At 39.7% G+C, this 23,267-nt stretch overlaps 1 protein-coding gene across 4 annotated transcripts in view; it reads right to left on the minus strand.

Annotated features, from left to right (window-relative positions):
- Positions 1-17,807, minus strand: part of clcn5b (Cl-/H+ antiporter 5b) — a 47,267-nt gene extending 29,460 nt beyond the window's left edge. Inside the window, exons 1-2 of one of the 4 annotated variants that reach the window (XM_085153780.1) lie at positions 17,363-17,807; positions 16,632-16,781 (exon numbers count right to left, since the gene is read on the minus strand). In XM_085153780.1, coding sequence (XP_085009906.1) covers positions 16,632-16,770 — 139 coding nt within the window. In that variant the 5' untranslated portion in view covers positions 16,771-16,781; positions 17,363-17,807. Of the gene's footprint in view, positions 1-588; positions 1,699-16,631; positions 16,782-16,876; positions 17,333-17,357 lie in introns of those variants that run through there. The other 3 variants (XM_085153781.1, XM_085153779.1, XM_085153782.1) reach the window with 3 other exon arrangements.
- Positions 17,808-23,267: the final 5,460 nt, after the last annotated feature.

The following is a 23,267-nucleotide window of genomic DNA, read 5'->3' on the forward strand; positions in this document are numbered from 1 at the left end:
AAACTGAAACAGTCCTAATAAATCCAATCCTATCTTGATCCTGATTACCAAAAACTGACGAAACACACGATATTCAAACAGACCAAAAGAAGGCATAAAAGTGACAGAGACACCCAAAAACACAAATACACACTTATTCAGACTGAGTGTAAAAGACCTTAAACAGTCACACATCGAGACATGACCATTGTTTGGACTGCGTCTTGTATCAATTACAGTGACATATATAAGAGTATACACACCAGCACACCAACCACATGACTCACTGCATGATGGGCCGTAAATGGTCTTAATAATTAAACTCTGGTGCCATAAAGTTCAAGATGTCAGCAGAAAAACAGAGCAAAGCAAAGTCGAGGTTTTAAGATTAAGTGCAAATTTAAACAGTTGGTGCATGAAAGAAGACAGTAGATAAAACACTGAACATGACTGCCGAGTAGTTGCAGTGATTGTGCTGAAACTATTTAACTCTCGGCTCTGTTAAAGCACACTTCTTGTTTATGACAGCGGAGAGCAGAGTACACTGGCAGTGAAAAGAAAAAGAAAATCTGAGCTGAAAGGAAAACACTCTCAGTGACACAAACTCACCATTCTCAATCAAATCCTCCTCATCCAGCTTCTTAGTCCAGAACTCCCAGTGCATCTCTCCTCAACCCCCCCTCAAACTCCCAAAACTTAAAATCCACAATCGGTGCTACGACTCAGACTGAAAACTGCCCACAGTCCTCCTTTGGACTCCAACAGAGTGCCCCGAAGGCTGTTGCAGGAAGTGAATGACTGGCTAATCTGCCTGGGAAGTCTTTGATGACTTGCTGAGCTGTTTTTAAAGGTTTGTGAGCTGTAGCTGCTTGACGAGGGCAGATTACTGCGTAAAAATGAGATCACGTGTGTTTACAAGGTCTTTCACCTCCTGAATGCTGCGGGACCCTGATAGCTGACAGGAAGAAAGGTTGTGTGGTACACAGTGCTGTGAAACAGGGTCAGGCTGTGGGTTACATTTACTCTCCATTCATTCAGTGAACGCAGTCCTCTTGAATATCAATTGCCGAACAGCTCGTGCTCTGATAAGCACCGCTGACCTACAGGCAAAACAAAAGCCGTGAAGGAAATTTGAAATTTAAAAAGCTCTTTTCTACCTCAGACGGAGTGCTTTTAAAAAGGGGGGATAAACGTCGACTAAACGAACGAATGAATTATTACCAGTTAACACTTTTATAGCCTTAACCATGGACTTTAACTGCACTTCAACCCTATTAAGAGACGCTGAACTAAAAGCGAGTGATGCCAACAATGCTGTGAACTCAGGAGAATTTAGTTATCTCACTGCTACACACAGTCATCACATTTCTATGAGATACACAGTATTTACAGTAGATATGGTTCAACCACACTGAAAATTCAGGCTTTCTAAAGGTCTTTCTGATTTTTTCTTTGGACATTTGTTTGCTTTTTTACTCATTTGCAGTCCAGTCCAGACCATTGTTGTGTCTACACATAACACGCTAGGGTTGGGCGATATGTAAAAATTTTCCAACTGGCCATCATCAGTCCGACAGTCGAGACAGACTTTTTGATGGGCGGAACAATGTAATCATGCACGGACTGATTTGCACGTTTACCACACAGGAGAAGTTCAAACACGGCCGAACAAAAAACGAGTTAACGATAAAAACAATAACAAAATAACGCTGAAAACCGATAAAAACCATACATTTCACACTTGAGCCTCAACTCTCTCTCTCAACTATCGTCGATAGTCGATATATTCGTCCAATCGCCCAACCCTATAACAGACTAGGCAAAAAATATATATTTTAAATCACATCTTTAAGCACTTTGTTACTAGCAACCTGTTTCTTTAGCTGACTCTATGAAAAAGTAGCTAGACAGGCAAAAAAAATAAAAGTACATAAACAAGCTATTAGCTGAAAACAATATTTGAGCCAAAACTTAAATTTGGACTTCATCACACCTGTTGCCACTGTTGAATGTCTAGATGTATGTATGTGCAGACAGAGTCAGGACAGAGGTACAACAGTGAGCATTTACAGCCATCTGTGAAACACTGTGGAGGTTGTATCATGGTTTGTGGCTTGGTTTCAAGTAGTATCAGATTTTGACCCACCGTACAACAACATCTGGAAACCATCCGATTTGCAGAGGTTTTATTTTTAAGTATGACAAGGATTCAAAAAACAAAACAGAACAAAAAAAAAACTACCAATTCATTGTGTTTAAAGAAATGACGAGACAAAATGGCTTGGCAAGACAGTTCAGGCTGTGCTGAAGAATAAAGGTGGTCATACCAAAGACTGACTCTCAGGCTGGTACAAGCTCAGTTTTTGTCATATATACTGTATTTACGCATATGTTTACACATTTAATCATTCAATTTCATCAATTTCTCCTTTTCCTGATAAAGATCATTTGTCCCTGTAATGCTCTGAAAGTTAAAACTAGATTTTTAAAATGGAACCTAAATCTGACTGGTAGCCAGTGCAGCGAGTTTAACACAGGGGTCATATGAGCACCCTTGTTGGAGCGGGTCAGTAGCCTCGCTGCAGAGTTTTGAACAACCTGTAGACGAGCTAGACCTTTTTTGTTTAGACAAGTAAACAGGCTGTTACAGTAGTCGAGTCTTGTAGAGACAAAAACATGTATTATCATCTCGAGTTCACTTGTTGACACGATGGATCTACATTTTGAAATGTTCCTCAAGTGAAAAACGCAGGTTCTTACTATCTGATTTAAATGTCCCTCCAAAGAAAAAGTTATGTTTCTGTGAGGAACCCAAGTCACCCAGTCGCCGTTTAATATCAGGTATTGCACTGTCTGGTGCAATAATCAAAGTTTCTGTTTTGGCCGGGTTTAGCTGTAAGCAATTATTGTTCAACCATTGTTTAATGTTGGTTAAACAGTCAATCAGATCAGAGTTTATGAGCTTCAGCAGGCGGCTTACATGAATAATATAGCTGAATATCGTCAGCAAAAAAGAAGAAAGACCCAGGAGCCACCCCCAACCAGCTGAGGAATACGTTTCCCTTAGCGACCACTGGTTATATCACATCCAAAATGGTAGCAAATTATTGAGAAATGCATGCACAACATCATGTGAGAACCCTCAGTATATGCTTGATTGTAATTATTTTCCGCATTTATTTTAAGTTACAAAAGCAATAGTTTAATCAAGCCAAGTCATAAACAGGGATTCTCAGTCTGTTTGTATCACTGACTAAAACTTATTCAGTATTTCATATTCTTACCTACTGGAAACTACTGGTATTATAGTGGAAATAAAAAAAGCTGGACTGGTGCATCCCTGGTGAAAATGGATATATGGTTCACAACCAAATGGAAATGGATATCTCTAAAAAGGTATGCTGACCACTCAGCCACTCTAAAAAAACAAAAGACCCCCCCCCCCCCCCACACACACACACACACACACACAAACGCATAAATGCACACGTTACAAAGACAACCTTCAAAGCACTGAATCAAACATGTTCCATCAAAGAGCAAAGAAACACACTAGCATCCCAGCTACAAATCCTACCAAAAGCCAAAGAAAACATCCAATGCTTCCCAGAAACTGGGTTAACAACACGAAGACTCCCCCAGAGCAACACTGCTGGTTTCCAGCAAGGAACGTCATGCTGAGTTCAGCACTCGCTGTGTGTTCGAGTGTGCGTCCTGAGGGAACCAACCAGACTGATCATCACAGCGCGCACACACACGCAGAAAGAAAAAAGGCTCCGGTAAGGCTCTGAACCTTGAACTCTTCAGGTCTTGTCTCTATGGGAAATGGCGTCTCATGTGACCCCTGTGACGTTTTGATGACTGACAAACAAACTCTGGAACACACTAACATAGTGGGCTGTCATTACTTTACGAAGCTAGAGATCTAAAAGTCATATTTACCAGGTCTGGGGAAAAATAAATAAATCAGGAATATGTGTCTGTGGCTGATTTGATTTTTTTTCCCTTATATGTAGAAGATCATATTTTGAAAGACCCTTTAAATATGAGGATGTGATGCAATAGTCCTGCTGGGAAATTACTGACAGGCAGCTTTGCAGAAAAGTGGCCCAGACCCAGACATTACAGAAAAGGAGGAACTAACATCAACAAGTCAGCAAAACGTAACTGAAAACTTTGAAGTGGTAAATCTAGGCAGTTACCAATTGACACGATTCTAGGTTGTTGTTTTTTAAAAACAGAAGACATTTTAATTCAGATTTTATTAAAGGCAATGTTCTTTATTATATGCTTCAAACTGTCTGGGGGGTGGACCTGAATGTATATGAATGTGCAAGCGGTTACTGCAGTAAAAGGAAGTAAAAGGAAGAATGAGTAAGCTCAGCAAATCTCTGGCTCTGTTCGTGGTTTGAAGAGGAATTTTTACTATTATAGAGGTAAAGCTGTGACAAATTGGCAGCCGTTTCAACATTTAAGTATCCCCAGATGACCTTTACTTGACCCACTATAAAAAACCTCATCAGGTTCTGTAACTTTCTTGAATGCATTTCTGCTTCATTATGAAAATAAGCTCTTTCATTTGCATAAGTTTTATTTACACATTTACTCCACGCTTAGTTCACTTATAAAGTAATTCCAAAAGAAAAAACAGAAATTACTTTGGTGAAACTAACGTGAATTTAAAAAAATTCATCAACCTAAATAGATTAATACCTACATACATAAATAAACATTTCTTTTAAAAAGAACACTAATAATAAAAACAGAGAAACTTAATTTGGCAAGCAAACTAGTGTGCAAAAAGTATTTTAAAGTACTTGTTGTATTGTATAATGGTATATTAACTTATTTAATAAACCATTTATTCATTTGCGTTTGATTTTGTCCATTTTAGTACTTCATAGTTATCACTGTAACATGTGACAGGCAGCCAAGTCCCTGTCAATCATTATAACCTGTTTTCATAGTTATGGTGTGATAAGACAGTTCAGTGCCTGATGCAGCAGGACTAGTTGTCAATTTGAGCTGCAATGAAAGCACTTTGGATAACAACAGCAGCACAAGTGATAAAGCAAAGGAACACAAACCCCAATGAACTGAAGAAACACTGTAAAGAAGAAAGGGCTAATACGCAGAAATGGATTACTTTGACTTATTGCTGCTAAAGGTACAAACTAACTACACCAGTAGTACATTTTTTCACAGGACCGCAAAGAGTCATTTGAAACACTTTTAAAAACTTTAGCTGTCTCTCTGAGCAAAAATAGTGCTTTTCACTTTTCCATTATATCTTTGGAAATCCTTTCAAACTGTTAGAGTTCAGATGCACATTTATTAGCTACATGTCTACATAATAAAAGGAGCTGAAGCAACTAGATGCATCATTTCAAGGCTGTAGTTCTTCAATCGTCTCTCCTTTTGTTCCAGTTTTGCTAATACTACAGGAAGCGGTGTCTGAAAAGGGCTGGGAAAATCATCAAAGACCCCAGTCACCCATCACATGGACTCTTCACCCTCCTGCCCTCTGGGAGGCGCTACAGGAGCCTCCGGACTAAGACCACCAGGTACCGGAACAGCTTCTTCCCCACAGCTGTCAGACTCCTGAACTCTGCCTCCTGACATCTGACCCACGTTAACACATGGACTGGACATACACACACCCACAACCACCTACACACACACACACACACACACAATGGATACTGTACCCTCAAACACACAATAACAACATGGACTGAACCACCACTCACAACCACTAGCACTTTATATAGCCTCTTAACTGCACTACTGTATAGTTCTGTGTAAATAATCATACGATCATTTTTAATTCTATAACTGTTTACATCTTACATAGTTCCCATTTCTGTATAGTTCTTTATTTCATACTCTGTATAGTTGTTTTTGTTTTCATATTTATATCCTGTACATAGCTTGTACTCACTACAGCCTGTACATACTTATAGTTATAGAATATTCATAACATACTTCATACCGTGTACATTATAACATACCATAATAGACCCATTTCTGTAATATACTCACATATCTATATTATTGCTAATATATATTGTAATATATCTATATCATGGCTAAAGCACTTCTGGATGGATGCAAACTGCATTTCGTTGCCCTGTACCTGTGACATGTGCAATGACAATAAAGTTGAATTCTATTCTATTCTAATACAGCAAAGGATAAGGATCAAGGCGGTGTCAACAGTGTGCAACTGGCACACCCAAGATATTTTCAGAAACACGTGGGATTATAATTACAGTGGAGAAGGTTATTGTGGATAATCGATATCAATTCACGCAATTTTAGAATAAATAAATAAATGAATGAAGAAAAAAGTAAATGGTAAATAAATGATGGAGGAGTAATATCAGAGCCATTATAAAGACATGAAAAACTTTGGTAATAAAGAAAACAAATTAAATTCCTAGATTTCAACTATAAGTATATTTAAATGAAAGACAAAATTTCAATATTCTGAAATTATGTGAGATGAAAGGTCCGGCAACACTTAAAACACTAGGGAACAACTTTATTAGCAGACCAACGCCATTGAGCTTGTGGCCTTGATCGTGGTCATTACAAAACACCAAACAGTTTGTGTTTAACTAAAAAAAAAAAAAGTATACTCCAGAGAAAATCAGTGTGTGAATCACAGAAACTCATTAATAGATAGATCCTTATTCATACCCTGTTAATACACTCTTTAAATGGAATATCCGGAATGCCTCAATAGCTTCCAATGCCTACAAAGAATAAAGGCGAGCTACAATGTTTTTTTATTAAAATAGCTTGCAACAGGGCTGGTTAAATCATTCCTCTTAATACAACATCCGTGTTTGTTCATTTGTTCTTTCAGAGGACGGAAGGTTTCTCCTTGATATATTTTGTTGCATGAAGACTCTATCATGTCTGTGAAGGTTCTCAGTCATCCAGGTCATCGTAGTCAAAGGAGCTTGCAAAGAAAAGCGTCTGGACTTCTTTAAGTTACTTGAAGACGTTTCACCTCTCATCCGAGAAGGGCCAAGTTTCACAATGAACTCACCCGAAACCCTGGCTGATTGGGACCCACGCCCATTTTCACACCTTGGCTCAGGCGATTAGAGGATCATCAGGGGGTCCTTTAGTCCCTCTTTGGGGGGATACTCCCACCAGGTTTAAATCTGGGACTCCCCACCATTTGACCTTAGAACTGAAGAAGCTTCTCGGATGAGAGGTGAAACGTCTTCAAGCAACTTAAAAAAGTCCAGACGCTTTTCTTTGCAAGCTCCTTTGAGACGCTATCATGTGGACCAAAATGTTATTTTTGCAGGTAATAAGGACTTTTACATCAACAATCTTGCCATTTGTAGGGTCTTTAAATTATTTTTATTTTTTATTGTATCCCAGCGTGAAATAATGTATTCAGATCAGTAGGTTTGGAATAAAGAGAGGTGGACAGATATTTGTCATTTTTTTGGTTACTCTTAAGCAGTGTTGGGACTAACGCGTTATTAAGTAACGCGTTACAGTAACTACGTTATTATTGTGGTAACGAGCACGGTAACTAGTTATTATGCCAAAATCAGGAACGCGTTAGTCGTTACTGGGATTTAGATAGGGTCGTTACTCGTTACTTCGTGTGGTGGCTATCGCGGAGCTTCCACAGATTCTGTAACATTAGCAAGTGGTGGAGGCAGCAGGTGGAGGAGGGAAAGGGGACGCAGAAGGAAAAGAGACCTGAGGCGGCCGCCGGTCCAAGTGTGAACTGAACTTCAGGTAAGAAGTTATGACCTGCAGTCTATCTGGGTCAGATATAAACCAAGTTTAGGTGGAGTTTATTTTCGTTATTCTGACTTTTTCCGTACTGCGTACTAGCTAGCATGACGGAGTTTCTATACAGCTGGGTGGGTGCTATGAAGTTAATGTTGAACTTTATTTTGTTCATAAGTTATTAGAGTTGCCAACCGTCCCGTCTGGTATTCAGAGAAAATATTACGCGTTTCTTATTGAGGTGAAAAGGAACAATTTGTCCCGTAATTCAGCTACAATGAAAAAGACACAAAGCTGGAGTTATTCTGTGTCTTTGCTGCACAGCTGCCTCTTCTTCTCTCATTCTCCCCCCTCCCTCTCCCGTTTCTACTTCAATCATGAAAACTGATCAATGATCAGCTGATCGTCTCTCTTGTTTGTTTATCGCCCACTTTGCGCCAGAAAGAGGAAACCAGCCAATGTCACGTTAAACAACAGCAGCACGTTTAAGCTTGATCAGCTGTTGTTAGAATTTATTTAATATTAATTTCTAGGATCAGCTGATGTTTGCTGGAGCCACAGCTGCAAAAAAGCTGCTGGTCATGATATCGGTTTGGTTATCTGGTGAGAGGGAAACATGAAGATGAAACCAGGAGACGTCCTTACTGAATCATCAGAGATGAACAGGTGATGGAGAAACAGGTTTACCTTTTAGGTGACATGAATGAGTTGAAGGGAAGTTATGAACTGTTTCTGAGAGACAGATAACCCCAGGATCCTTTTTAGGTAGCTGACAGCTGGTAACTGTGCAGGTGTGGATCTAGCAAAGTTTTTCCAGGGGGGCCAAGTAGGGCATTAACAGGGAGAGGTGGGCACAAAGAAATACTTTTCTTTCTTATTCTCATTTAAAATGTCTAGCTTTTAAAAAATAATTATCTGAATCTTACAACAAACGATTGATAGATTGATGCATATATACCATCAAAACAGTGAACATCACTGTCACAACAGCGTTTGTTTTCATTCAAAGGCTTTATGATTTTTCCTATAATGGTGGGACAGTCTCTAGTCAAAATGCCCGGGCCGATTTTTTGTCCCTGTCCAGCCCTGTATGCAGCTCATCTGCAGTCTGCTGTTGCCTACATCTTCCTATTCAGAAGGCAGAATTTCCGAGTTCTGAGTACAATCAAAGCACCACGACTGCAGTTTTCATGTTGGATGTAAAAGGTGCACATGACGCTGTGACGTAGGCTAGAATCATGGCAGTGGTCAATGATGGTCCAGGCGTGGGATTTCTCTCGTGGAAATATGTATTATCTTTTCCTTTCTATTGGTAGGTGGCACAGTGCACTTGTGGCAAGTAAGCAAGCTAGAAGACTGCCAAAGTTATGGAAGCAACACATTAACAAGAGAATTCTGAGTAAAACCAAAGTTACTTTCCCTAGTAACTAGTTACTCTGAAAGTAACGAGTAACTTGAAGTAACTGAGTTACTTTTGATAGAAGTAACTAGTAATGTAACTAAGTTACTATTTTAAAGTAACTTACCCAACACTGCTCTTAAGTCAAGAAAGTTATTTTTTTAATACTATGATCAAGAGTACAACATAAACCTACAAAGTGTCCGTTTAAAAAATTCTACAAACTCCAGTAAATTGGTAACCGATCCCTTTCAAAGTAAAAATTCATCATATTAAATGGTGAATTTGTAGACCTAGTGTGAAGAAAATGTTCCAGTGACTCTAGGCCTGGTTCATGATCAATGTTTGTATACAAAGATTCAATATCTAAGGTACACATAATTATGAGGGTTAATAGGTGGGAGCTCTTTGAAGCAGAAAATAGGACCTAGTTGAAGTTGTTAATATGAAACTCTACAAAACTTGATATTCTCTCAGTTGCATTTCCACTTCCAGACACAGCAGGTCTGCCAGGTGGATGTTCAAGACAGATTTATTTGTAATATATACAAAAAAGCTCTTAAATGATGTTCATTAAGTAAAAAAGTTTTCTCCTTCAGAGAAATGTCACGATAGAAGAAACACAAACTGTTTGGTGGTTTGCAATGACCTCGGTGAAGGCCACCAGCTGAAACATATTGGCGTCTTAATAAAGTTGTTCCCTAGTGTTTCTGGAGTTTCCATCTCACCAGTTTTTTTATCTTTCTCCACTCAACTTGGAAGTAGGTGAAGTTGTGCCAGACTTCTCTAAAATGTGTTAATTTATATTCTCACAGAATTGTTTTCCTCTTATACATTTACATTTTTTTTTCTATGTGTGCCTGCATGGTCTAAGCAAATCATGTAATTTGACAAATTCACTTGTTACTGTACTAAGGAGCAGATAACAGACATGTAGGAAAGCAAAGAGCTGGGAGAAGCAGCGACATGTTCACTTCCATTGGGGGATTAAAGGATTTCAAGGGGAAAGTGTTGTTTCTTTTGATGAACACAGTGTACACTGCCACGAGGACTAAGAAGAGCCATATAGAGCAGGGGTGGAGAACTCCAGGCCTCAAGGGCCGGTGTCCTGCGGGTTTTAGATATCACCCCGAGTCAAATGATTACAGGCCTCTACAGAACTTTAAGACATGTTGAGGAGGTTGCGATTTAAATTCGCTGTTTTGGATCAAGGACACATCTAAAACCTGCAGGAAACCGGCCCTTAATGCCTGGAGTTCCCTACCCCTGATATACAGGACATAAAGGACAACCTTCACTGCACAGAAGTGTTTGACAGAAGGTTCAGAGCACTTTGATGTCAGTATTTGGACTAGCAGTGCCTCCCCATCCCAAACTTTCCTCTTCAAACACCACAGGCTAATGAGTCCCTGGGAAACAGGTTACACAAGGATATAAACGAGCCTGCTTGGTAACAGGTTCAAGTGCTCGCTAACGACCAGTTAGGAATGACACAAACACTTTCTACTGCCAAGCTTCACCACGGAAAGTAACAAAAAGAAGGAAGTTTGAGCTGAAACATTAAAATGGCAGGAAACATGAAGAAAGACGAGTTGTCATTTATCAGGGTCTGAGAGTGGGACATTTTAAGTTCAGTGGATCACTCACTCTTAAGGGTAACCCAGTTGTTACTTAACTCATGGTGGATGCTACTGTGTACGAGACACATGGCTTATTGATTTTTTGTTGTTGTTGTTGTTGTTTTAAAGCAGGGGATCAGATTTGAATCGTCATATACACAATTTTCCTTGACTGATAATAACGCTGGTCAAAGCATATATTGTTATTGTTTTTTATTAGGTTCACTCTTACCACAGTAACTGAGTTTAAATTAGCTTTCTTTACGCGAGTTTTCCACTTGGATGATATTAACCCAAGAGTTTTAGCTGATGTTTCCTGAGTTCCCTGGAGCCAGGCACATAATTATATAATTAGTCTGAAACCTGCAGGAAACTCAACTTCTCTCTCTTTTGAGCAATGATCTTCTTTCATAAACCATTGTGTAATAAAAAAATAAAAATAAAATTAAAAAAAAGCTAAAAACAAAATATATATTTCTCTGGCTTCAAAGAGCTGACACAGTGAAACACACAGCTCAACAGCAGGAGTAGCAGGCAGTATATCCACTGAGAGCAAATCTTTATCTCATCTGCAGACCTATTGTTGGCACCGTTTTATTGTTCTGCTTAAACTGGTGATGTCACTGTGACATCAGTAGTAACCAGGAAGATTGATAGCGCACACTGCTGACACTGCCCTCGCTTTTATTTGCCCTGGCAACAGGTGCAGTCGGCCAATTTGTCTGAAATGTTATTTTAGGGTATGTCAAGTTGACAACAGAACGATCTGAGCTATATCCGACGCTGCTGTACGGAAGCAAGCTGGAAAAATGTTTGCTGCTTAATCTGCAGGTAGAGTCAGTGATGAGGAAAAGGAAGTGGTAAGGGTAAACACGCTCAGGCTCTCAGGGTGGCAGCATGCTCAGCATGCTCTTCTCTTTAGATGAAGAAAGGAAGGGCTCCTTACAGGTCAGTAAGTTCTGGAGGAACACAAATCCCTTTGAGGAAGATTCAAACTTCTCAATAGGACAAATTGACCGCAATACACTAGCAGGAGTTTCACAGGATTGTCAATTAATAACAGCAACTATGTTATAACCTTGCAAGTGGCTCCAGGCTTTTAAGAAAAACAAACAAACAAACAAAAAGCAATTAAAAAAACAAACTAACAAAGCTGTGTAATAAATGACTCCATTCACTCGATTCCTCTGTTGGATCTCAGCTCTAATTGGCCAAATAAGTATGCAGGGAGTGGGGTGATAAGGTCTGATGGTGACAAAGCAAGAATTAAAAAAATAAAATAAAATAAAAAAATATGTGTACACTGCATGCTGAAAGCATGACATCATTAGTAACCAGGCAGTCTTGTTTCTGATTAAAGGAATTTGCAAACATACCTCTTTAGTCCATTTAATTTGTGCATTTTTCACTGAGGTCTTATACTCTCTTTAAAAAAGTCCTTCCATGCATGTCTACTTTTGCTTATGTTTAGTTGTTTGATTTAATATTTTGTATGTGATTTTTTTCTAAGTAGGACAAAGACTAATGGGACTGTTATTGTTTAACTTCATGTGGCCATTATTTCAGTTAGACTTTGATTTGTGTGAATATTTGAGTTGTGTTTTTAAAAACTATTGTACAGCTGAGAACAGCATAAAGTTTTAGCTATTAACAGGCCACCATGGTGGAGGCTTCAGTATCATAGGTCAGCGTTCATGTTCATTTACTTTTTTTGTTCAAACATAAAATAAAATAAAATTTACTGAAATAAAAAATAAATAAATAGTGAGGTCAAAGAGGTCCCGTCTCCAAATTAAATCCTCCTCCCTTCACCTGCAACCAGTCATGGCTGATGGCTGCCCCTCTCCGAGCCTGGTTGTGCTGGAGTTTTCTTCCTCTTAAAAAGGGAGCTTTTCCTCCCCACTGTTGCGAAGGGCTTGCTCATAGAGGGGGGTTATATGTGGTTAGGGCTTTCTCTGTATTATTCTGTGGTCTTTACCTTACTTGCTGTTGCGATTCCATGTAGGACTGTTCGATGTAACGATATATATCGGATGACGATACAAAAACGTTTCATTTTACGCTATCGTTTGTTTCGCGTTGTTGCAAAATAAACTGTTTACGGCAACATTTTTTCATTGTTTTCATGGTCACTGTAGTGGCTATATTCATTTCTTAAAGTTCTCTCTTTCTCTTATGTGTAATATAACCACACCACAGACAGACAAGTGATTGTTTTTGTGTGTTGTCATTAGCAACAACGACGGTAAAACCATCGTGTGGCTCCGCCGTCTGCTTGTTTATTTTCCACATAAACCTTTCACAATAAATCTCAAGATCCTGTTGAGACTTTTCAAAATAAACTGAATCAAGTGAAAGAGTATGCAGAGTGTTTACGGATGAGAAGAAACAAAGAGTCATTAGGTGCTAAAAAATAAACCTTAGAACAGGCTTTTCCCCGCAGCACGCCGTGTAATAAATACTCACAAAGAAAATGCCGGCCGTTACAACTTATGTCTAAAAATGTATCGTTTCATGCATCGGTTAAAATACTCGACTCCAGGTACACGACGCCCAGCTGGAAACACTTCACACGAGGCGAGCTGCCCGAGATTCACAGAATTTACAGAACATGTTAAATGTTTGTGATTTATATCACGTTTCGACGATAGATGTCTTATATCGGGATATACAGTTTTGGTCATGTCGCACAGCCCTGCTATATGAATACAATTGAATTGAACTGAGTGGAAGTACAGCTCTTTTATTCTGACCTGTTTCACCCTCCAACTCACCCTCTTAAATTGGCAGCAATTCTTAAAGATAAAAACCCAGACATGATTTTTGCATATTTTCTTAAAGTAACCAACTTATCAAACCTTCCACTGTATTCTCAAACACTGTAAAGCTCTTATCTCAGTTAATTGGCTTATTTACAGCCAGAGGGTGAGCCATATACACACATATATATAAACACAATAAATCTGTACGTTTCCAGGTAACTACTTATTCAGGTGACTCACAAAGCATGTGACATGCACAGACACACACACACACACAAACTACTGATACCTTATCAGTGTTTGAGAGCACTAACAGACACTAATCACAGAGTACGCAAACACTTCCAGACAGCAGTTTAGCCACACTAGCATCTGCAGTGAAACTTTTTTCTGGGGTAGAAAATAAAATCAGTTGCCAGGCTCTCTAAACTATCAAGTTGCAAAAGGAAGTGTCATTTAATCCTACTACATTCAAACAGCCAGGCTGCTACTGAGTGACAGCCCAATTCCTCACTTACTAGAGTACGTAGAGTCCTGTGTAGACACAGGAAATGTAATGATATCATTGTGCAATCAAAAAGCAAATGACTGTTTATAGTATACAAGCAAATGACTGTTTCAGAATTTGAAATGGCCCTGAAACTACAAGTAATTACACACCTATGCACAAACTGTCTACATACAGTAAAAGCACAGAGTCAGTCTTAAATTATGTGACAGAAGTCTGCATATTTTCCTGTTAGATCTGACCATGACGGTTATGATTAATACAACTCAGTGAAATAATTTGATTACAAAACTCGTGACCTTCTTCTAATTCTGACTAAGACCTCTTTCTTGGCAAATATTCTCCTTCCTGTTATTAGCTGTATAAGAAAAGACTGGCAAAAAGACCACATATTAATCCCTTCAATGTAAACTATGTGTGATCTGTGATATACATTTTCTAGCTTCAGGTCAATTCCTTTTATCTCCAGCAGGGGACAAAAATACTAGGGGTGGGTTTTTATAATCGATTTATCGATTAAAATCGATTCTGGCTTGGATAACGTAAAATCGATTCATTAAAATCCTGAATCAATTTTTTAATATAAATTTATTTTGCCCGAAATGCCAGAATCTCTGGTGAAATCTCACAAAATTTCAACAACCACCAAACAGCTAAGACAGTAAATGAGAGCAGGAACATGGATTCTGCACAAAGACTTAAACACACAGCGCAACCCGCAGATCAGAATCAGTTAGATGTCGCCTTTCTCACGGTCGGGGCTGAAAGCCGACAGCTCGCTGATTCTGATCTGTCGGCGGGTCCGCGCTTTGTGTTTACACCCTTTATGCGCTGATTCTAAAGCTGTTAGTTTGATGTCTCTCCAAACAATATCTCCAAACTACGCTTCACATAAACATCGTCATGAATTCCCTCTGACTTTTACTGTTTTGCTTCCACCACGATGCACAGCTCTCTCTCTCTCTCTTTCTGTACTTCAAGAACAGTTTCCCGTCTAAAAATCTGTTTTCTTCAATATTCGCTTGCTTGTTACGCACAAGTCTACCGTTGTTTACAGCGCTGTTGGCCACTGTTTTTTTTCCCTTTTACATTCTTCCGAAAAGAAAACCTAATTTCTGCTGTTCAATACTGAACCAATTTAAACTTTTAAAAATTATGCAAAACGCTTAGCCGTGTCTAATAAAACGGCTGGAACGTCAGAGGTAACCTTCATATGTTGATTAATGGTTTTCTTTTGTTTTTGATGTACTGCAGAATATTTTTTATAAAATCCCAGGCCAGGAAAAATCACCTTCATGTTTTTCTGTGTTTTATCTTCAGCTACTTTGACACAAAGGCATCTGCTGTGATGCTCACACCTTTGATAAAGTCTGGAAAGTGTCAGCTTCCTTTTTATAGATACAAAGATATGTAAATGCACTGATCTGAATTATAATATTTCTGACTGTCAAAATTTCCCAGAATCAAATTGAATTGAATCGAATCGAATTAAATCGAATCCTGGATCGAATCGATTCAGGACCTTAGTGAATCGGAATTGAATAGATTCTAGAAATCAGTGACGATACCCAGCCCTAAAAAATACATCCGTTTTTAACCTTATCCATCATACTTTGATTCTTTTTTTACTTTTAAACTAGCCGTGTAGTCTAATATTAATTAGTAAAACAAGTCACTGGGAGCATGTATAGCACGTAGCGTTTTCAGACGAGCTTACAGCTAAGGTGACTCAATCCCAGAGTCACCTTAGCTGTAAAACAGCAGCAACCTGTCTACACTGCTGTGTTTAACTGCATGCCCCACACTTCATAATTATTGTATACATGTTACGTTGACAGTAAAGGTGGAAATCACAGAGATACCCCACAATACACAATATTTCACTCACGATGCAATATTACTGCAGTTTTTAACATTTTGCCACACACTGAGTATTACAGTAATACTTCCTGCCTTTTTGTCACTTCAGTTATGTTTTTGCTGCAAAATGAGATGGTTGACTAACCCTGTCATTAAAGTAAGACGGAATCAGTCTCCTGTTCTTTAGGAATATAACCAGAACAAAACGAGATGAGTGTAGTCTCCCCGAGTTGCGCTCATTGACAAAGACTCTGTGGCGTTTAGAGGTTATACAGCAATTCTTTGCAAACTTCCAACAATCTCTCTGAGTGACTGCAGTCAGTCCAAGTCAGACCGCAACTGCTTGCAGAAAACGTTGCCTCCAATCAGGCAAAATGAGCCCTTTTGTCCCATAATAATTCCAGAGTACTTGAATGTATTTAATAAAATATCAATATAAAATCACCATGCACAATATTGCAATACAATACTGTATCACTACCCGCCCCCCATTTGTCAGAAGAAAGAAGTTGTGCAGGAAACAGGCTGAAAGTGATTCCTGAATTTAAACTCTTTTTTGTATTTATTTACTTTGAGGGGGACTTTTAATGCCAGAGTTAGCTGAAGCAAGTTACATGACTTGTGCTTTGAAGCTGCCTCACAACTCCCTGATAAGAGTTTAGTTGAAATGGTTTATGAACTTTAAAAAGCTCAGCACTGAAACCAGGCGTTGAAAAGACCAGCAGCAGCAGCAGCCCCACCTGAGCTGAGCGGAGGGACGTCGTCCGTGCTCGAAAAGTCCAGTGTGGCTCCTGCGATGTCCACCATCTCGTCATCATCGTCTTCGCTGGGATGATGAAGGCCGTCAAAGCTCCCGGAGCAGTACCCGGGGTTTTCCATCCCTTCAGAGCCTTTTCAAGGGGGAAAGTAGGGGGGAACGAAGAAGAGAGGGAGGGTTAACTTCTACTAGCCCCACGGTAGGTATCCGCTTTTCCGCTTTAGTTACCTCTCTCTCTGTCGGCTGCATGTTTACCACGTAAACTCGTCCAAAAGTTAGACATAGTAGCGCACAGGTAAGAGGTCAAAGAGCCCCCCTGCTAACTGTTTTACTGTTGAGACACGGGCACCGACAACAGCTGCTCTCTGTCCTTCTCACCCGCTTCATACCAAACAGCGGCTGCAGAGTTAATGACAGCACATCTGTGTTTATGGTGAAGTTTTCGCAACCATTTCCGCTTTTTTTGCTCTTCTCTTTCTGCTACATGCCTGCGGCTTCGGGGCTAAAAGCCACAAGAGCAGCGGAAAACACAGCGCGGTCCCAGGAACAGCGGATTAGCCTCTTTCCTCGTGACGAGGACCGAGCTGTCAAACAAGCCGACACGGTGTAACCGTACGGCTAACTTTCATCAGCGCTGCTGCTTTTAACCGAAATGTGCTTTGCGCCTTGCTTCATCAATAATGAAAGAAAAAGCCGAATGAATCCGTACTTTACCAGGGAGGGAAGAAAGCAGTCGTGCGGCTCACTGAAGAAGGAGAAGAAGTCTTGTGACTCGGATTATTTGCCCCACCGTCGTCTTCTTCTGCGGGAGCTGCTTATGTCAACACTATCCTGTGTAAACTTAACTGAGAAAACCCTGCGTCATCCACCGACACCCCAACGCTGAGGTTTTGTGACGCAATATGTACATTTAAGAAGGTCTCGGCAAAGTGTCCCCTGCTTGGACACTCATGCTGGTGAAACGTAGCGATAACAACTGTTTGCATTTGTCGTTTTGGCACTTAAAGCGCAAACGGTAAACTGTCGTCAAGTAAGCGAAAATTAGCTACGTCCACCTTTAAGTCTTTTAATAAAAAAAAAAAACCGTCGTATAAATTAATTGGCGCTTTCACAGTCCGACACGTTTTAAGATTATCCTCGAATATTAAATGCATACATTTTACTTTTTTTTTATTGTTTTATATGGCGTTAAAGCCTTTATTTTTCGCGACGACAAAGCCCATGGTTTTTATTTTGAAACCCAAAGGAGGTAGTTTCCGGTTAAGAGCTCAGCCGCTTTAACGCTGGCACCGTCGGTGCCAGGAAGAGCAGTCGAGTGAAGAACTGTCGTTTACCCAAATTTGGTTCGCCAATAAGTTCGACAACTCGGTCATCAAAATAATAATAATAATAATAACTGTTATATGCAGCCAAATTATCCCCCACACTGAGCATCACATGTTGAAACATAAACAGTTTGTGGTGTAATATATCAGGATATTTCTATAATAAGTTATATTTACTACTAGGACTATTTTCCAATGTATTTAACGAATTACTTTAACTTATTCGTACTGTTCTTACTGCCTTTGAGCAACTGTGACCAATTTCAATTTCCTCTGGGATTAATAAAATATTCAGATTCTTGGTAAATTGTCTTGGGGAAAAACTTCTAATAGATACAATTACAGAGTTTTTTGTGTTTCTTTTTTATGTTATATAATAGCGGGAAGAAACTTACAAATGTACATGGAGAAATGTTGGAGAAAAGTTGTTTTTTTAAAAAACGTGCAAGGAAGGAAAAAGTGTCAAGTGTTAAAAGAGCCACATTGTTTTATCAACTCATTAGATCACTGAGTCAATTCACAATCTACTGTAGTGAGGAGGTGTAACAGTAAATGATACACAAAAGCTACCATTTCATCAAAATTAGCTTTTTATCTGAATGGGCCTGAGTGAAAGGCAGTTGGGAAGAAATCACTGGTAGAACCAGCTCAGGAAGAGGCAGCCATCTGTCACAACTGGTTGGGGGGCGAACACAAAGGGAAGAGAAAAAAAGACGGTTTCCAAACGTTTGTCCCCAAAGCACACGCATCATAAAATATCAGCAACTTATCAGCTCTGCCACTTCCAGCTCGACCTCCTAGTTTTTTGTTAGTGCCACCATCTCCGAACCATAGTAGGTCTCATTAAATTTATAAAACAAATTCTTCAGTCTTACTGCAGACAAAAAAATAGCAGAAATGAAATGAAATGAAAAACGATAGAGGCACTTTTCGGTTTGACACCTATTTGCAATATGGCCTCAGCAATCATATAATTTATTATCAACCTATCAGACATGTTCACGCAGTAAAACATGCACTATTGTTGTCTATGGTTCAGACCGTGAGCTTTGTACAATAAATCTCTTGATGCATGCTCAATCATCCAGGTAAGGAAATCCCAAAAAGTGGATTCTGTGTTGGAGAAAATATGTCTCAGCTGTTCCAATACTGACATATAAGGAGTATCCCTTAGTGATCCTGTATGTGTCAGGAGTATCAGAACAGTTGAGACACATTTTTTCTAAACACAGCATCTCTGTAGCTTTCAAACTCCAAGACATGCTGCGCCAAAAGCTAGTCTACGCAAAGGATCGGGTTCACAAACACACAAACAGAGTAACATAGTGTACGCTGTTAAGTACCACGAGGATTGCCATGATTTATACATCGGGGAAACCAAACAACCTCTGGCGAAGAGGATGGCACAACACAGAAGAGCCACCTCGTCAGGCCAGGACTCTGCAGTCTATTTACACCTACAGGCCAGTGGACACTCGTCCAAGGATGAGGATGTACATGTCCTGGACAGGGAGGAGTCAAGGAGGCCATTTACGTGAAAAGGGAAAGACCATCTCTGAATCGAGGAGGGGGCCTAAGGGTCCATCTGTCACCATCTTACAATGCTGTGATTGCAGCCATTCCCCAACTCTCTGTGAATGGTACTTATAGCCATTGATTAATGGTCATTGATCAATGATCAATAGTCTTTGATCAGTGGTTGTTGATCAATGGTCATGAGAATTTGCATATTAATGATCAGAAAACTAACCTCACAGCTCATTGTTCATCAGTGGTGCTGGTTTCAGTCATTGTGCAAAAGTACTGTTTGTAAGGTTGTGGAAACCTGCAGTCAGCTGAGACTGAAGAAGTCACTTGGATGAGTAATGAAACGTTTCTTGTAGTGAAAACGCTACGTCCAGATGAACAGAATCAACTTTTGGGATTTGTACAGTAAAGTTTCTATTCAGACGAGCTGTTTGGGTTCCAAGTGTCTCTTTAACTCACGTGGTACCAAGTTAACAACAGTTAATAGTTAAGTAGTTAAATAAATAAAACTCAGGTTCAAAACCTCTGGCATCCTGGTCCAGCTGAAGCTATAAGACAGACAACTTTTGCTCTTGGTTCACCCAACAGGTTTATTTCTTTTCTCTCCACACAGGAAAGTGATCAGTTTGACCTCCTCATAAATGTCATCATCCTCACTATCAGTCAGGACCATAGATGTGTGCTGATAAAGTGCATTAATTATTTTTTTCCCCCAGTTTGTTTTACTATATTTGAACCCAGAATATAAAACTCACCATTTCTATGTAATGTTTTTAAAATGGACAGAGAGCCCCACCTTGTGGTCTGCTGAAGAAACTACTGGAGCCTTTGTAATGTACCATTTTTCATCACTTCTACAGCACACATTACACTAGAGTCTAGATCAGGGGTCTGCAACCTTTAACACCCAAAGAGCCACTTGGACCCGGTTTCCACACAAAAGAAAACACTGGGAGCCGCAAATACTTTTTGACGTCTAAAATGAAGATAACACTGTATATATTGGGGGTTTTTTACCTTTATGCTTTGTGTGAACAACTACGGTGTGTTACTTATGAAATCCATGAAGTGCTACAGAGAAAATTACATTTTATTTATGTAATTAACACATTTTGAACTCTTAAAGAAATATAACAAAAGGAAAGACACCCAGCTGAACTAAAATGATCCTGCAAACAAAAACTGCTGTGAGCCGCCACCCTTATATCGCCTTTGGGCTTTTGGAGCCTTGACCTGACTTGTAAAAAATGTTTGGAAAAAAAGCACTATGAAAAAAAATAGATATTTGCAAAATTCTGCCTAAATATGTATTCTACCTGCTTAATGTGTGTGGCGGGGCATGGTCTGCAGTGCCGCTGCAGGGGAGTGGGACGCACCTGAGCGGCACCCGCAATCACGCCTCGCCGCCTTAAAGTCTGTGCTCTCTCTGCTGTTGTGTTGTCGGGCTGTGTGCTGAAAAGCTGAAAAAGAGCTCTGAAACCTGACTGAAACTCTTCAAATAAGCCACTCCTCTGCAGATGATCTGTTAGCTGTTTGACAACTACTCTTTCAAGGATTTTTGATATGTGTGATGGTAATTTATTTTTCCTTAGTGCATTGATCACATATTATAATGGATTGCATTTATATAGCGCTTTTCGAGACCCTCAAAGGTCTTTACAATTCCACTATTCATTCACTCTCACATTCACACACTGGTGGAGGCAGCTACAGTTGTAGCCACAGCTGCCCTGGGGCACACTGACAGAAGCGAGGCTGCCATATTGCGCCATCGGCCCCTCTGACCACCACCAGTAGGCAGTAGGTGAAGTGTCTTGCCCAAGGACACAACGATCGAGACTGTCCGAGCTGGGGCTCGAACCAGCAACCTTCCAATTACAAGACGAACTCCCAACTGTTGAGCCACGATTGCCACCAATATTCTGACAACAGCATGTATAACTTGGTTATATGAAGGATAGCAGCACTATAGTGAAATCATAAGAATAGGACGGTCAGCAAAACATGTCCTTATTTGGTTATGATGGGTTATTTGGTTACGGAAGTTGTGGGATCCAAGGATGAGCTAAGGTGTAGACCACCAATACCTTACATGCCGATGTTTAAGTTGTGCAAGGACATGTGGAATTTTCTTTTTGTGTGACTCTATAAAGGAACAGTCCACTTCCTCTTTAGAAACTGCAGCTCTGCACTTACCCACTGTACTCTCTCATGCTGCAGCATGCATGTTTGCATTTTATTTAACAAAATTCCACGACAGATGAAAGGAATTAGCTAAGACCGCTGGGTCAAGAGATGCCTTTTTAAGTAACGTTTTAACTACTGCCAACTCAACAGAGCTCTGACATTTTGTCAGCCTGGCTACAGTGCTGAAGAGAAACAAAGGGTTAAACCTAGGGTTAGGTACATTTGTGACACGCCATTTCCTCTCCAGCTTACGAGTTATCTGCTTTAAGCTACGTGTGACAGTTACACCAGGAAGTCAAGAACTTCCCTTTTTCACACGAGCTACAGTATCCAGTGTCATACATAGTAAGGAAGTTAAATTACTAACAAGACAATCAACCTCTGTTGGAGTAGCGTTCAGGTAGCTGCTCTGCTCTGCCTTGGAACAGGGCATTGAAGATGCTAATAGTAGTAGGATGTAATATATATGTAAAATAGATAGGAGGACTCAGGGTGTTGATTCATTTAAACTACATAATCATCCTGCTGTAACCAGGTTTCTGTAAGGCAGAGTAAGTCAAGTTGTTGATCAATTGTTAACTCGTGTATTAACAGACTTGGCAGAGAGTGACCTAATGTTTAATGATCCACATTTCATTGTTTTACTCTTTGGTGCAGATGCTATATTGTTATTACTTTGTGATTTTTTTGATGTTTAAGTCTTTTTTTCTGGTTTTTAGTTTGTTTGTTTTTTTGTCTGTTTGGGAGCTGATGGATTTCGAGGGGATAACAGGAGGAGAGAAGCTGCAGAGAGGCATGTAAGACTGCACCTCTGCAGCTGGCTCTGAGATGGTCTCAGCTCCTTAGTTCCAGTGGAAGGAATTCTTAGTGCTTCAGCATATTAAGATATTTTGGACAATTTCATTCTCCCAACTTAGTGGAAACAGTTTGAGGATGGCCCCTTCCTGCTCCAACATAACTTTGCAACAGTGAACAGCAAGCTCCATAAAGACATGGATGAGTTTGGTGTGAAAGAACTTGACTGACCTGCACGAGCCCCGAACTCAACCTGACAGAACGAATTAAAGCCGATACTGTGAGCCTAGCCTTCTCGTCCAATATCAGTGTCTGACATCACAAATGTGCTTCTGCAAGAATGATCAAAGATTCACAGAAACCCTAAGAAAAAAAGGTTTCTTAGGGGCAGGCTGGCTTTGGTTCATGTTATACTGTTTATACACGAACACCTGCTGCTGTGCAGCTGTTGTTTTACAAGCCAATAATTTGTACTAATGCGTAGTTTGGGCAGTTTTATGTTTTATGTTTTATGACACCTTGGTGATTATTATGAGTTATAACTTTTAAACACTACAAACTGTTCAAAGTTTGAATATTTGTTGTTTATTTTTGGCAGTGGAACCTATTTTAAATCCTAAAAGTCAAGAAGATTAACTATTTCTTACTGTAAGACTCACAAAACAGCCATTATTTCTTGTCTTTTCCGAGTTTACCTCAACCACAGACCTGTCAAAAAAGACAGTAATGATGATGGATGATAAGCTCTTTTTGGAAAGAATTCTCAGAATGTAACCGTGTTAACT

Source organism: Neolamprologus multifasciatus, chromosome 3 (assembly GCF_963576455.1).
Source record: "Neolamprologus multifasciatus chromosome 3, fNeoMul1.2, whole genome shotgun sequence".
Taxonomy (NCBI): Eukaryota; Metazoa; Chordata; class Actinopteri; order Cichliformes; family Cichlidae; genus Neolamprologus; species Neolamprologus multifasciatus.